The following is a 16,927-nucleotide window of genomic DNA, read 5'->3' as shown; positions in this document are numbered from 1 at the left end:
GCTGCCAGGCTGTGTGGGAAATGTTGATAAGAAAATCAAGTCCTGTCCTGTTCTTGCAATCCGCAGGGCTGAGTGTTTGCTTCCTCATGTCTCCTGCGGTTTGCAGTGGGGACAGGAGGCAGCGGTGAAGGCATATAGGGCTTTTGTTCTCTGTTTCATATTTTGTACTGTTTTACTTGTGCACTGGTTTTGGGTTTGGGGGGCGCAGGGGGCTCTTGAAGGAGCTGTCCTGGTTACTGAACAGTACTTGGCCCTCTCTTTATATCTTTTAAGTGGTATCCTTCCCCTCACCCCTAATACGGGCAGGCAATAATAATAGATAAGTAAGCCACCCTTGGCTTATTCACCTCAAGTTTTTAGGTCTTCAATCATTTGTCCTATATTTTGTCTCTCTCTGTCTATGGATTCAAGGATCTGGGGGACTGTAGAAAGAGGGGAGAAAAATCACGCTATGCATGTCTTTTCCACCCCTCCTCTACGCGTTACATGTTTAAAATTTGCAGTGGGTATATTACTTTTTACTTGTAAAATCACAACCCATAGAAGTTAGCCTCTCCTCCACTCCTCCTTTTTATGTAACTTTTAGATATGTCTTTGGATCAGTCAGGGTCCCAGCAGAAGAAAAGAGGGCCTGCCTGACAGCAGTCACTGAAGAAAACGTGATGAAAAGGCGGATTCTGTGCAGAGTTCGGGGAAGCCCACACCCCACCACAAGGGGTGGTCCGGCACCTGTGGCACTAGGAGCAGAAGGAAGCCTTTGCCCACCTCGGGTGGCAGGGGCGACATAGGGGAGCCATTCCTGGAACTGGGAGAGTGGTAGCTGGAGCAGTAGGCGAGGCCGGCCCGTGAGCCACACGGGAAGGAGCTGGTTGAACCAGCTGGTTGAACCCAGTCAGAGGGCAAGGGTCCAGGTTAATGTGGGCACAGGGGACAACTTCCATTACAGAATGTGGTGGAAAGAGGATTGGAGGGCCAAATCGACAATATCCAGCACAACGTCTTATTAGAATCGTTGATTAATATTTTAAAACACAACATATATGTTCCACTGCCCAAACACGTCTCTGTACTCGTTGCCCTCTTTGTACTAAGTAGTGCCTAATGTCATAAAGGAGTGAGTGCAGGGTGGTCCCTGGTGGTCCCAGTGCTGGGGGCCTGGGTTGTATCCCTGGTCAGGGACCTGGATCCCACGTGCCATGACCTAAGATTCTGCACGCCACAACGCCCCACGTGCGGCAACTGAGAGCTGGCACGGCCAGATAAAGAAATGAGTGAAAACAAACGCTTTCTTAAAGGAGTGAATGTAAATGGCAGGGGTGTTTTAAATGAAACTAAAACCAAATTAGAACTCTGTGGAGAGAAACTTCATCCTGATTAAGACTATAGGTTCTATCAGCCAAAGAAATCTATGGAGAAAGATCTCAGAATATTGCTACCTTTTGGGGGGCCGATGTTGATCGGAAGAAGGCAGAACAGAATTTTCTGGGGTGCTGGGAATGCTGTGTCTTGATGAGTGATGGTGGAAATAGATCGAGCTGTACACTTAAGATTTATTAAAAAAAAAAAAGATTTATTCACATTACTCTGTGTGTTGTGCTCTAATTTAAACAGAAGTTTTTTTTTTTTTAATCACAAAAATGTTTACAATTCCTAGAGACCTGAGTTCCTACCCTGCCGTCTCTGTTACTTACTGACTGTGTGACCTCAGGCAAGTTATTTAATCTCTCTGTTCTTTAATTTCCTCCTGTGCAACTTAAGGATAGTAATATTCTTACCTCAAAAGGTTGTCGTGAGGATTAGAAGAGCCAACCTTAGGGGAGCATTTGGTACAGCATCTGGCACATGGTAATCACTCAGGAAGTTTTGGCTATTTCTGTTAAGAGAAACCTATTGTTTTCCCTAAAATAACCCAATTCTGCTAAGTGCTGGGTATCATTGTTTTCTTCTTTTCTTCTATTTACTAAAATTTCCAATCTGCAGGTCCATCCTTTTATACAAGCAGATTCTGAACTTGAGTTAGTCGCATGCATACAGCCTCCCTTCCCAGGCCTGTCCTGATAAGGTGAAGGCTCTGGGGCGGTTCACGTTCTTTCTCTTCAGCTTGCCAGTAGCTTCCTTGCCAAACGATGCTCCAAGGAGCTGCCCTTAAGCCTCAGAGCAGAAATACTGCCTTTGTAGCCCCTCTCACATGTGAGGGACCTCCATATGATCCTATTCAATATACTCACCAGATTGCATCATTTTGTTTCATGAATTTAACAGGCCTTGGTTAACTGGGACCCAGTGGACCAAACAGTGCTTGCCAATGAGCAGGTGGATGAACACGGCTGTTCATGGCGTTCTGGAGCAAAGGTGGAACAGAAGTACCTCAGACAATGGTTTATTAAGACAACTGCTTATGCAAAGGTGAGTGTCAGCCTGGAGGCGCCCCAGTAAGGCTTATGTGTGATCAGGTCTTCTGAATATTCGCCTCCCTCTTGGAGGTGAACTCTAGTTAGAGCTGTTAGAGCCAAGGGTGTGCGGACAGGAAGCACGTGGGCCTCAGGGTCACTCACGCAGAGCATGATGGATTTGGGTCCTTCGGTTGTAAATCAAGAACAGCACCTGAGGTCATCGTAGGCCATTGTTTGCTGACCTTTCAACAAATCACTGTACTGCCCTAAAGGCCAAAAAACATTCATCTTTATCTGCAGCTATATCAGCAATAAAACTAGGAAGGAAAAAAGTATTTTCATCTATGCAGTTCTAGTAAGACCTCCAGAAAGATAGAATGACATTTCTGAGGGTCCAGAGAAGACCGCCTAAAGGAGTGAGGAGATGGCAGTCTTCATGCGGGAAGGCCAGGGTGAAAGTGAACCAAGGCAGGAAGCAAAGCTCTGGACTCTAACACTTGTTGTGTCTCCGATTAATAGTGTAAACCAGTGTGAGTCCCTGAAGTTCAGTTTCCTTATCAACAGAAGGAGAGGGTGCGACCAAGTGCTCAAGTTGCCTCTGGCTCTTTATGTTTTCAGAAATTCAAGGCAAAACCAACCATTGAAAGGTGGGGCTTGCTTACTAAATCACCAATAGCCTGGGTGAAATAGCTTATTCTGGGCATGCCAGAACCACTCTGTGCAAGATATTCTTTGAGCCTACCATGTTTCAGGATATGGAATTGAGCGATCACTTCCTGAAATTCCAGAGAAAAGTGATTAGAACAAATCAGGGGCATGTCCTGTGGCAATTTGATAACCTTTGTATCAGCAGAAGACTGGAGGTCAGCCGGCTCTGAACAGGTAAAGGCACCATGCAGAGTTGTTCTTACTCTGTGGCAGCCACCATACGTGGCATGGTTGTACCTTCCCATCGTAGCCCACGGGTTGCTACATCACGATAGGGTGCTGGACTGAAGTGCACTTTGGGTCGGATCCAATTCTGTACTTTTTATATTGCAAAATAAGCACAAGTTATAAATAACCTCTGATCACTACAAAAGTTTGCTGAATTAGAACTGCAGTACTCCAGTTCACCATACTGGTGCCATATGGTTACATGACCTCTAGTTCTCTCACTCAAAGACATGTCCTAAATGAAAATGTTGCCCGTTTTAATTTATCCAGAATGTAGCATATGGTTTTGGAGAACTACTCTTTAGAACTTGCTAACATAATGCTCCTTTTAAGCTCGCTAGTAGTATTGAGAGGCTGAATGGAAGAAAGCTGAGGACATAGCTTTCTATCACAGCCCAGGCAGTGGAGCCCCCACCTGCTGGCAGTTGGGGTGAGTACATCACCAGGAGGCATGCCAGGGCACCTCAGGGACCTGTCAGATGACTCTAATAGGCATTGGTGGAAAGGCCACCTAATTAGCTCTTTGGTTTGACCTCTGCCTCTAATTGGAAATGTAATAACCTGAGTGGCATTATTCTTTAAATTGTCAGCTGTGAATTTTCAACTGTTCAGCAGAAGTGGTTAGTTGCCATGGTGACTTGCCTGCTTCTTGATGAACTCCAGTGAAGAATTAACTGCAAAAGCTGACATTAGAAGTCAGCACTCGGTTTGCCCTGAAAATCAGCAGAGGCGGTGGCGTGGGAGTGGTTAAGCGTGAGCAGATATCTGTGTTCACTGCACATCCTTGACTGAAGGCTACACACGCACAAAGCAAGACTTCATAAGGCCTAATAGAAAATGATTACTGTGGGATTAAGAGGAGAACAGAGCTGTCAGGGGGCTGCACAGTGCTCTGAGACTTGGAGTTATGGTTCAGCCGAAAGTACGCAGTTGAGACCCCAGAAAGGCTATATATTACAAATGTTCATGACTCTTTAGGACCAAGGACAAAATCAAAATAGACTCACCTTAATTAAAAATAAGCCCCACAGTTTCAAAAGTAACTTTCAGAACAAAACTCAACACCTTAAAAGGGAAACAGCATAGTTCTGACTTGCTGAAAGGTTGGTTTTATCTGCAATGTCCAGCATGTAGTAAAAAATTACTAGATTTGCAAAGAACCAGGAAATTGTGATCTATAATAAAGGCAGGGAAAGGGAGTCAGCACAAGAGAAATCAGATCAGATCAGATCAGTCGCTCAGTCGTGTCCAACTCTTTGCGACCCCATGAATCGCAGCACGCCAGGCCTCCCTGTCCAACACCAGCTCCCAGAGTTCACTGAGACTCACGTCCATGGCCATCCAGCCATCTCATCCTCTGTCGTCCCCTTCTCCTCCTGCCCCCAATCCCTCCCAGCATCAGAGTCTTTTCCAATGAGTCAACTCTTCCCATGAGGTGCCCAAAGGACTGGAGTTTCAGCTTTAGCATCATTCCTTCCAAAGAAATCCCAGGGCTGATCTCCTTCAGAATGGACTGGTTGGATCTCCTTGCAGTCCAAGGGACTCTCAAGAGTCTTCTCCAACACCACAGTTCAAAAGCATCAATTCTTCGGTGCTCAGCCTTCTTCACAGTCCAACTCTCACATCCATACATGACCACAGGAAAAACCATAGCCTTGACTAGACGAACCTTTGTTGGCAAAGTAATGTCTCTGCTTTTGAATATGCTATCTAGGTTGGTCATAACTTTCCTTCCAAGGAGTAAGCGTCTTTTAATTTCATGGCTGCAGCCACCATCTGCAGTGACTTTGGAGCCCAGAAAAATAAAGTCTGACACTGTTTCCACTGTTTCCCCATCTATTTCCCATTAAGTGATGGGACTGGATGCCATGATCTTCGTTTTCTGAATGTTGAGCTTTAAGCCAACTTTTTCACATAGATCCTGAGATAAAGGAAAAGATGGTCATAAGGAGTGAACAGATGAGTGGACAGGGGAATCTCTGGAGAGAAATGGAAACATTTTAAAAAAATGGAAATCTAGAACAGAAAAGTATAACATCTGAAATGGAAGATTATTGTTTGAGCTGCAGAGGGATGCGTAAGGGTTAAATAGGCCATAAAGCTGTAAAGGAGCCCCTGTCACTCCATATAGGGAACAAAACAAGTGGTAGTTCTAAAACAGATGCGTATGACACGTTTAAGAAACTGAAATAATGATGGTATAGCTGAAACTAGGAGAGCCAAGAGGAGAAACTCAAGATAGGGCTGGAAAACCTGAAGAAATGGTTAGGGGCCAGATAAGGCAGTGCCTTAAGAAATCCGTACTTTATCATGTGATTCTTAAGAAACCATTAAAGGATTCTAAGGAAAGGAGTAACATGATCAGATTTGTGTTTTTATAAATTCACCATGGAAAGGGTAAGTGAGGATGCAGAGACACCAGTTAGGAGGTTATTGCCGTGCTCCAGTACTCTTGCCTGGAAAATCCCACGGACGGAGGAGCCTGGTAGGCTGCAGTCCATGGGGTCGCGAAGAGTCGGACACGACTGAGCGACTTCCCTTTCACTTTTCACTTTCATGCATTGGAGAAGGAAATGGCAGCCTACTCCAGTGTTCTTGCCTGGAGAATCCCAGGGACGGGGGAGCCTGGTGGGCTGCCGTCTATGGGGTCACACAGAGTCGGACACAACTGAAGTGACTTAGCAGCAGCAGCAGCAGGCATGCATAACTTAGATAGTAGTGGGAATAAATGGGTAGGTTAGAAAAATATTCATATGGCAAAGCCTAAGAACTTGGTGATATTGAATGAAAGTATGTAGGAGATGATGTCATGAAGAAAGCCCCTGACCTAGACACAAAGTGAATGATACAGCTACTCACTGGGATAGGGAGTCCTGGAAGAGACACAGTCCTGACCCTTTTGAGTTTGCAGTGACAATGAATCATTTGAGTAGAGATGTAGAAATAAATGATTCTTGGATAAATGGGTCTAAAACTTCAAAGAAGATCAAGTGAGACAGGACATCTACTTTAAAACCTCATATGACAGCTGCTGCTGCTAAGGCGCTTCAGTCGTGTCCGACTCTGTGAGACCCCAGAGACGGCAGCCCACCAGGCTCCCCTGTCCCTGGGATTCTCCAGGCAAGAACAGTGGAGTGGGTTGCCATTTCCTTCTCCACATATGACAGCAAGTGTTGAATTAGTGATGAGGTCTTGCTATATAGACAAGGATGAGATATTGAGTCAGTAATGCTTTTAGCCGCAAGTAACTGAAAACCCAAGTTATGGCGACTTAATAAATGGGAGATTCCTTCCCAAAGAAGTCCGAGTTGCTGGGCCCAAACTGGGATAGGGCTCTGAGTTGGCATTTCCATGGTTCTCATCAGCCATTCCTTCCTGCCTGTCACCTCATGGTTGCAAGATAGCTTCTGCAGATCAGACATCATGTTTCCATTCAAGACAGAGGCAATGTTAGTAACCGGAAAGCAAGACCTTTCCCACAAATGCATAGCCAAATTCCACTGATGTTCTGTTATCCATTATTGTGTCATGTGGCTACACGCAGGCATGGAAGGCTAGGAAAGCAGACTTGAGCTTTTTAGCTTCTGTAGTCAAGATGGTTGGGGGAAGGGAACGGGGAATGGGTGCTGGGATGGCCAAGCTGTGCCCGGCAGTTATCTTTAGAGCTCCGTGTGTACATCTGATTGACCAGCCCTGAGGGCTGCCTCGATGGTGTACAGCTGGTGGTCTGCTTGGGAGCATGGCTGGAGGAGCCCTCTTTTCATTCTCGTAACTTCCAAATTAGAAAGATGATGCCTGATGTGACAATTAAAATATAAAACATCTGAAATATAAAAATCTTCTATCGAGGCTGTTCCGTGATGTATTTGGTGTTTCTCCATGTATCCCCCATCCAGTCCTTCCCAGGATTGTTTGCTTTATGAAACATTAAAAGTGATTTCAGCCACTTGTTCTGTGAAGAAAGAAAACTGGCAGTAGGAGTATCTGAAGAGCATGGATTAGTCCTGGCAGAAATGCGTGGGAGGATTGTGGTGGGCAGCACCGCGAGGGGGAAGCAAGGAGGGGAGGGCAGAGTGGAGACTACATGCAGGAAGCAGAGGGGGTTCAGAGCCTGCTGGAACGAGCGCTTCGGTTCCTGACAGCAGGGCGACAATGGGAAGGCGAGACAAGTGGAGAGACGGCTTCCCATTTGACTCTTTCTGATGGATTTGTGGTTTTGACTTCTGCACTCCCTCCTGTAGCCCCCAGAGGCTGCCTCCGCGCAGGTCCTCAGACAAGATGCTGCCTCCGCGGAGGTCCTCAGACAAGATGCTGGGACACTGTACGTGGCTCCTCTTTGGCATTAAAGTGGACATGCTCACGCCCTGATGGTGCTCGGTCAACACCCATACCTAATTGATGCTGATGTTCTCTTAAGTTTCCAGGAGTTACCTGGCAACTGCTTAAATACGAACCAAGTCTGTGATCACCTCCCACTTCCTGCCTGCTTGCCCCCGATCTGATCAGTGCCCAGGCTTTTCCTTGCACGTTCATCTTATTGAACGTTCACATTATTCTTTGGAGGGTGGGTACCACCTGTTACCCCATTTTACTGATGGGGAAACGGAGGCTCACACTGGTCGTAAAGTAACAGCACTGGGATTCCAGTCCAGGTGCTTACCTTCTTCACCAGCAGTCTGTACCACTTCTCAGGTAATCTGAATTCATTCTTTCTCTCCCAGATGTTACTGAGTGCCTTGCCTAGGTGCTAAAAATACAGGTGAGAAAAGCTGAGGTCCCTGCTCCTTGGGCTTCCCAGGTGGCTCTGTGGTAAAGAATCTGCTTGCCAGTGTAGGAGACGCAGGTTCAATCCCAGGGTCGGGAAGATTCCCCGGAGAAGGCAAGACAACCCACTCCGTTATTCTTGCCTGAAAAATCCCACTGTCGGAGGAGCCTGGCAGGCGGCAGTCCATGGGGTCACAAAGCATCAGGGACCACTGAGCGGCTCAACACACACTGCTCTTTGGGAGCTCAGGGACTAGCACAGGAGACCGCAGACATGAGAGGCCACAGCCCTTGGGATCGCCGTCACACTGCAGGAGAGCACAGGGGAGCTGAGGAGCCCCCTCTGCCCGGTGGTCAGAGGAGGTACCGCCAGATGGTGTGAAAGCTGTGACGTGCAGCATGTCTGTAAGGGAGTGTTTCGTTGCCATCCAGACGTGCAGGAAAGTTCACAAGTCTTTCCAAGTAGAGCTCCTGCTGGCAAGAAGGAGACGGGCAACACCGAACCCTTAGGAGATAAGAGAGGGTGGGCAGTAATAAGCCAGCCCTTTCCCCGCCCGCTTTGTGCCTCTCATCTTGGCTTCACACTGCACTTGGGGGTAAAGTAGAGACACCCAGAGCTCCCTGGTCTTGTCGGCCCCTGCAAAGCGGGAAATTCAGGGTTGGAGTGGTGTGCAGGGGAGGGAGGGGAGCAAGGCTATGACAGGAGCTCTCTTGGGGGTGTGGAGGAGGAGGCTGGAGAGAAAGGCTGCCCCCGAGGAGCACTGGTACATGGGTATGCGGGTCTAGGCCCCTGGTGTCCCTGGCTCCTTAAGAGTCCCCTGAGCTCTGGATTAGGGACCCTGGGGTACCCTTGTTCTGATCCCAAGGCCTGGAGTTCCCCGTGAAAGCATTTGGCCGTCTCCTGGAAAGTGGGCTGTTGCCTGGCTCTCTGCTCCTGCCCTCAGGTCCTCTTCCAGCCCTAGAACAGAGACTCGGGTCACAGGTGGTGCCTGGAAATGCCTTCTCCGAACAGCGTGCAAGTCCTCACGCGCTGTCACGAGACTTTGCAGAGGGATTGGTCAGTGGGGGTTGGCCCCTCCGCCCCACCCTGCTGCCCAGAAAGATCCTTGGCCCCGATGTCTCCTCCTGTGTGTGCAACCTGGGCCTTCACTTGGTGGGCCTGTGCACCGAGGAGATGTTGGCTGAGGAGGGAAAGTTTCTGAGCAGCCAGACGAGCAAGTGAGAACCATCTCACAAGCTGTCGGCTTCTCTGCAGGGCTGTTGTGATAAAAAGCCGTGAGGACACAGGCCAGGGCCAGAGTTAACGATCCTAATGCTGAGGTTTATGTACTGTGAGGGGCAGGGTTAAGCCCAGTGGCTTGAAAGCTGTTACCGCAGTCACCCGCGTTGTGCTCCGCTGTGGCCAATCCGGGCTGAGTTGGCCTCTTTCCTTCCCGCTTGAAAGAAACAGTTGATCAGCGCCTGCGCAGTAGGGGCTGCTGAGCCCGGACCCCGCTGCGTCGCTTTCAGAGCAGCCTCGGAGCTGGCTTCCTGTCGGAGTGTCCCCCCAGGCCCCGGCTGTCACTTGTTTTGGGAACAGCAGACTCTGCTCCCATCCCAGGATCTGGTTTTGACTCCCTGTCTCACAAAGCTAATTAATTGTTAAATTCTGCTCCTTCTTACAGAATATCTCATACTTCCTTCTGTTCTCCGTTTCACCTCCTCTCCGGGATCTTTTCTCTCCTACACCATGAGCCGAACTCTGTTCTTCACCTTCCATCCTAGCCCGTCAGCCCTCCTCAGGGTGATCATTCGCTGGTGCCAGGGGGTACGGGGAAGTCCTTCTAGGGTGGGGATGGGAGCAGACAGGTGGAAGAGGGGGACAGAGGCAAAAGGAAAGAGAGTGATTTGAGACTGACCGTGCCCCAGCACTTTGCCGGTGAGCAGGAGGCTGCCGGGGGTGAGTCAGGAGACTTGTCACCACCCCCTCCCCACCCACAGCCCTAGCCAAGGGACCAGGCTCCTCAATACCAGCTGGGGGTGACGGCAGATGTGCTGGGAGGCCTCTGGCCGACTCTTAGCAGGCCTTAGGGATCACTTCTGCCTGGAAGAGCTCATCAGAGTTGGTGCAGGGCTGGGTTCAGAATCCACGCTCTGGATTCAGAAACTGCTGTATTTCATGACAGAATAGGTAGATTTCCTCTCCCTTAGACGTAGTGCCTACCTGCTGCCTCGGGAATGTCCCACCATGAGATCAGCTCCAGGGCCACCTCATTTCCTATCCCTGAGTTCTTGCCTGCACCGTGTCCCTCCTATCCACTGAAGACAGCCCGCCTGCACACACACTCCTGTACGAGAATGAACAAGAACTTCTGAAGAAAGGAAACGCACAGTCTCCAGCTTGGCATACATGCTCTGCAAGCAGGAAGGTTTCCTTTATTATTTGTGTTTCGGAGATAGGAGAAATGATTTGTTGTTGTTCAGCAGCTCAGTCACGTCCAACTCTTTGCAGCCCCCATGGACTGCAGCACGCCAGGCTTCCCTGTCCATCACCACCTCCCAGAGCTTGCTCAAACTCATGTGCATTGAGTCGGTGATGCCATCCGACTATCTCCTCCTCTGTCACCCTCTTCTCCTCCTGTCTTCAGTCTTTCCCAGCATCAGGGTCTTTTTTAATGAGTCGGCTCTTCGAATCAGGTGGCCAAGTATTAGAGCTTCAGCTTCAGCATCAGTCCTTCCAGTGAATATTCAGGGTTGATTTCCTTTAGGATTGATTGGTTTGATTTCCATGCAGTCCAAGGGATTCTCAAGAGTCTTCTCCAACACCACAATTCAAAAACATCAATTCTTCGGTGCTCAGCCTTCTTCATGGTCCAACTCTCACATCCATACATGACTACTAGAAAAACCATAGCTTTGACTAGACAGACCTTTGTTGGCAAAGTAATGTCTCTGCTTTTTAATATGCTGTCTAGGTTTGTCTAGGAATGATCACTAGGGGAAAATGGGACAGATACCTTAATAGTGTATTTCTTATTGTATACTGACAATGAAATAAATTATAAATTTGATTAGAAAAAAAAATGAAGACAAAGTAAACATTACATCTTGCTCTTAAACTTCCCTAGTAGCCTTTCTGAACACCCTGGCCGGTCCTTTTGGAAGGTAAAGGTGTCCTTCATTCTCGAGGTGCTAGCCTGGACTCCATTGGAAGAGGAAAGAGATCGAGTAGCACCTCGTTGGGGGCCATCCCTGGAGGGCTAGTGGGTGTCCCAGTGAACCCTTTTAGTTTAGGGAGTCATTGGAATTTAGCACTGGAAGGAAAGCCAAGAGAACATTATACAGGCTTCTCCACGTTAGGCCTAGTCTCCCAGGCTTTCTAATCCCGGTCCTGACCTGAAAAACATAAAAGCCGGCAAAAACCCCCTCATGCCTGCCTTTACTGCTGCTGGAAATTAGAAAATCAATATGCTGTCTAAACACAAAGGGATAGGGTGTTGCTTCATTTTAAGCAGCTCACATCCTGCCCTCCTCCTGCTCCCCAGGGGCGCTGCTGGCCAGACTGAGGAGTCCCGGAAAATTACCACCTGAGCCCACTTCTCATTTGATACCTGGGGCCCCCAAGCCCAGGAAAGCCAGGGCCCAGCTCAAGTGTCCCTGGCCCTGGGCCTGTGCTTGGTCTGCCTGCTCTTGAGCACTAATTCCAGAGCAACCAGGCATCTCCAACAACCAGAGGCAGAGGGCAGTCAGAGGGCGGGTGTTGTGGGAAGGAAGGCGAGTTAAGGAACGTTGCAGGAGGTCCAAGGGAGGGCACAGATGGCCAGATAACAGAGTGCAGTGGGTTGTGGTTTGCTGGTCTGTTCCTGATGGAATTGGTTTGTTGGCCTCAGAACTGAGCAGTGTCATGTTCTATGTCATTCTCTACTCCAACACCCTTTCCTTACCCCAGGGCTTTCTGAACCCAGCTGCCTGGAGAACAGTGAGACTGGACCAGTGGCTGCCCCTACTATGAAGGAAGTGACAGTCATTAGGAAATACCTACATATCCATATTACATTATTCTGTTCTGTTTTTCAAAGTAAGCATTTTCTTATAGAAAGGGGCCATTTTCCACAGTATCTTTCCGTTTCTCTATTTGCTTACTATTCCAAGGTAACTGACTCTGAGTGTCAGATTTATTCAAAATAGATTTAATCCTTTCTAGAGCTATAACAGAGAGAAGGAAATGGCAACCCACTCCAGTATTCTTGCCTAGAGAATCCCAGGGACAGAGGAGCCTGGTGGGCTGCTGTCCATAAGGTTGCACAGAGTAGGGCACGACTGAAGTGACTTAGCTTGTGTGCATGCATTGGAGGAGGAAATGGCAACCCACTCCAGTGTTCTTGCCTGGAGAATCCCAGGGGCAGAGGAGCCTGGTGGGCTGCCGTCTGTGGGGTCACACAGACTGAAGTGACTTAGCAGCAGCAGCGGCAGAGCTATAATAAGTTGTGAACACTGGTACAATGCAAAAACTCTCGTTTAAAAACAGTGTATAAACAGCATAATTTTAATTATGTAAAAACATATGCACAACAGAGTGAAGTAAGCCAGAAAGAAAAACACCAATACAGTATACTAACACATATATATGGAATTTAGAAAGATGGTAACAATAACCCTGTGTACGAGACAGCAAAAGAGACACTGATGTATAGAACAGTCTTATGGACTCTGTTGGAGAGGGAGAGGGTGGGAAGATTTGGGAGAATGGCATTGAAACATGTATAATATCATGTGTGGAACGAGTTACCAGTCCAGGTTCGATGCACGATACTGGATGCTTGGGGCTGGTGCACTGGGACGACCCAGAGGGATGGTATGGGGAGGGAGGAGGGAGGAGGGTTCAGGATGGGGAACACATGTATACCTGTGGCGGATTCATTTTGATATTTGGCAAAACTAATACAATTTTGTAAAGTTTAAAAATAAAATTAGAAAAAAAAAATATGCACAACTACACACACTCATACTGCATTTTATCAGTTCTAACACACGATTGGTTTTAAAGTTTATGCTCCAACTAGAATAAAAAATGCTGTGGATCAAAGACACCATTGATTGTAAGGCCTGCCCAGATTTCAGGATTTGTGGGGAAAACATGCATCTCAGAGTCAGTAGAAGATGGGATTAATTAGGATGGAAGGATGTAGAGCAAAGATTAAGAGTGATCTCCCTGGATGCTGAAGTTGATTTGGGGTAATGGTTATCCTTTTCCATCCTTTTCTGTCTTTTCTAAACTCCCCATAATGCTTATTGTTATTTTGAAAATTGTAAAAATGCAAAGCAGCCTGATAGCAGGGTTAGGTCAGCATTGATCTACACCAAATCTCTAGACCTGAGTGTCTTGGAAAAGGATAGTTTTATGTTCCTGCAAGTTTTAAGTTAACAGGCAGACTTGCAGGATGTCCCCGGAGACATCTGTCCCCATTTTGTTTGTCTTGATCAGACCAATAAAAGCTTTTAAGCCTTGCTCCCAAGACTCCCCTTTCCTGGAACAAAACCACCTTTTCAGGCAAAGGTAGCCTCATGCCACAGGTTGGGCTGAGTCCCATATTCTGTTTGCAGGATAGTGATTTCATTTCTTCCTCCTCCTGAGGGGTACAGTTGTGTGTGTTCTTAGTTGCTCAGTGGTGTCTGACTCTTTCTGACCACCCCCCAGACTGTAGCCTGCCCGGCTCCTCTGTCTATGGAATTTTCTAGGCAAGACTACTGGAGTGGGTTACCATTTCCTCTTCCAGAGGATCTTCCCGACGCAGAGATCAAACCCGTGTCTCTTGAGTCTCCTGCATTAGCAGGAGGATTCTTTACCACTGAGCCAACCTAGGAAGCCCAGACTCTCTTTTATCCTGTGGAGCCAGGGGTAGTGAAGTGACGTGAGCGGTCTCTGGGAATCAGAAGCTGTGTCATGAGACAGGTGGCTTTGTCCTTGAAAGAGTTTGTTCTCCATCATCTGCACTGTGAGGAGCATAGTGGTGACATTTCAGAACCTGTAGTCACCATCTCTTAGAAGTCAGTAGATTTAAATCATTTTGCTATTGGTTAGCAAATAGCAAAAAAGTGGGTTACTTGAGTCAGAGGAGAACAGAAACATAAACCAAGGCTGATGCATTGCCTGAGCGGATACGTGAATAAGAGGAGATTGGTCAGTCTGGCCGCACCACAGCTTCCTGGTTTCCTTCATCACATCCTTTCCCACTGAGCGGGCACACAGTGATGATACCTGGCGATGATACCCAGGGAGCACTTCTTTCTTTCTAGCTGCTGGGAGACTGTGTCTCTTCCTCCTTTTCGCATGGCTGGGATACACACTGTAAGCATGGGCTGCTTGATGCCTTTCCCTCTTGCCCCTGCTGTCCCGTGAGCCACATCTTGTCGGCAAGTCATACATCATTTTCAGGGTGCCTTCTCTGGTAGCTCAGTGGTAATGAATCTGCCTACAAGTGCAGGAGACCTTGATTCGATCCCTGGGTTGGGAAGATCCCCTGGAGAAGGGAATGGCAACCCACTCCAATATTCTTGCCTGGAGAATCCCATAGACAGAGGAGCCTGTAGGGGCTACAGTTCAGGTCGGACACGACTGAGCAACAAACGCGTTCACCTTCACATACTTTGCTTAGGCCTGATGGTTTCCTTTCTGGGTTAACAGTACCTTCACTGGAACTGAGACCCTTGGATAGCACAACTGTATTTGGAAGGGAATGTTTTTCACTGGGATGCTGTAGCAAATGGATTTTGCTAGAAATGCATATTGCACTTCAGAAGAAAGGTTGAAGGAGGACCATCAGAGGGAGGTAAACAAGATAAATGTCATGCCAGAGCTTTTTAATGTATCATCTTCCTGCATGACTTCATGCCAGAGCCAAAGCAGAAGTGCGAGACTTGAAAGTGAAAGAGTTTACTCCTCTAGAATGTTCCAGAGGAAACGTCTAGATTTTTTAAACATCTTACTGGCTTCAGAATTGACTTTTCTTTATTACAACTCAAATATATACTGTATCTTTCAAGTAACTGCACTGAAATGATTCCAAAGACAAAAAGACTAAAGAAATGTTGGTAACAATATTAAGTTTTAGAAAAAAATAGACAAATTATAATTCAAAAATCATTGCTAATCAGATCATACTGATTCAGAAGAAGGCTGAGTGTTAAGCTTTTTTAAAATGTCCATTTTAATTAAATATCATTAAATCCCACTTCAAATCTGTATCTAGCGCTCATAGTTCTGGTTTCTTAACTTTCCCCTTACTGGCTAATAAACCCACTTATTTTAAAAGGTCTGTATTGCTCAGTTTTCCTCAACTTTTTGTTGTTGTTGTTGTTGTTGTGTAGTCACTAAATCCTGTCCAACTCTTTGCAGTCCCACGCACTATAGCCCCCCGTGCTTCTCTGTCCTTGGGATTTTCCAAGCAAGAATACTGGAGTGGGTTGCCATTTCCTCCTCCAGGGGGTCTTCCCGACTCAGGGATCGAACATGCTTCTGCTGCATTGGCAGGCAGATTCTTTACAGCTGAGCCACCAGGGAAGCCCAGCCTTTTTTTTTTTTTAACAAGGTCTTTAAAATGTGTCATGTGTTTAAACCATGTCTTCTAGAATTCTTGTTTATGGCTTTGATGTACTTTGTTCTTCATGCTTTGGCTCACATCCTGTCTTCTCCTGGGAAGTATGGATTTACTCCTGGCATTATTTCTGCTTCTTTGAAGGAAAAATCAGATTAGTCATGCTAAATCTAAACCTCTTCTCATCCCCAGCATTGTAGTTTCGATCTTCCTCTTTCTTACTCCTGATTCTGCTTTCTTGTGACGAAAGCCTTTTCGGTTGGGTATGTACTTCAGTGCGTCTCCTGGTGGTCCATGCTCTTAAACATGGGCTCACACTGTAGAGTGCTTTTTCAGCTTCTGAAAGCATCTCCATTCACGTGTTGTGAAGCAGTTGTGGCTGTCTTTTCACTTTTCCTATTAAATGATTATGAAGCCCCTTGTAAACCATACTCCTACATATAGCGTACATAGAAGTACTTCTATATATATGCTAAATAATAACCACAGAGAAACTTTACAATTGGGCTTCAACCGAGTATTAAATACGATAATTATTTGTGAAAATTAAGTGAGGAGCCCATTCACCTTGTTCATGTCTAGGTTTTGCATATGGAAGAAGCGGTCTTTTTTTCTTTAATTTACAGGCAGTTGCCTGAAAACTTAAGTGTGATGGTCCCAGAACAGTCAGATTTGGATCATTCATTATTGGGGGATCTGCTGTTGACTTGGTCAAGTGAGCCACTTTTTCATTAATTAAATGAAAGGAGATGAATAAATGAATGGTTTCCAAGTCGTGCCCAAGCCTGGCAAGTGGATGGAGACGGGAAAGAGGAGATAGCAGAGAACCTCCTAATGGCTCAGCCTTCAACTCTTAGATATTGGGGTCCCTCAGATTTTATATGGAAAGGATTTCATAGCACTTTAGTAAAGAGTCTCAAAGCCTGCTGTTTTCCCAAGTTTTTGGATTCTATGAACCAGTTTAAAAAAAAAATGTGTTAGTCTCTCAGTCATGTCCAACTCTTTGAAGGCCTCCTCTGTCCATGGAATTCTCCAGGCAAGAATACTGGAGTGGGTTGCCGCTTCCTTCTCCAGGGGATTTTCCCAACCCAGGGATCAAACCCAGGTCCCCTGCCTTGCAGGCAGATTCTTTACCATCTGAGCCCCCAGGGGAATTTAGGTTGGCCAGGGTGGGGAGGGGAGGCACGGCCCATTGGCAAATAGAATGACTTGAGATGAACCCTGTCCCCTGTCACTATAATTGCAAAACACCACAGAAAG

The 16,927-nt window shown here is 47.0% G+C and overlaps 1 protein-coding gene across 1 annotated transcript in view; it reads left to right on the top strand.

Annotated features, from left to right (window-relative positions):
• Window positions 1-16,927, top strand: part of LARS2 (leucyl-tRNA synthetase 2, mitochondrial) — a 148,020-nt gene that overhangs the window by 65,544 nt on the left and 65,549 nt on the right. Inside the window, exon 7 of the mRNA XM_010862414.1 lies at window positions 2,263-2,406. Within this exon, the coding sequence (XP_010860716.1) occupies window positions 2,263-2,406 (144 nt within the window). The remainder of the gene's footprint in view (window positions 1-2,262; window positions 2,407-16,927) is intronic.

Source organism: Bison bison, unplaced genomic scaffold (genome assembly GCF_000754665.1).
Source record: "Bison bison bison isolate TAMUID 2011002044 unplaced genomic scaffold, Bison_UMD1.0 scf7180017864482, whole genome shotgun sequence".
In the NCBI taxonomy this organism is placed as follows: Eukaryota; Metazoa; Chordata; class Mammalia; order Artiodactyla; family Bovidae; genus Bison; species Bison bison.
This window is presented reverse-complemented; position numbering and strand designations above follow the sequence as displayed.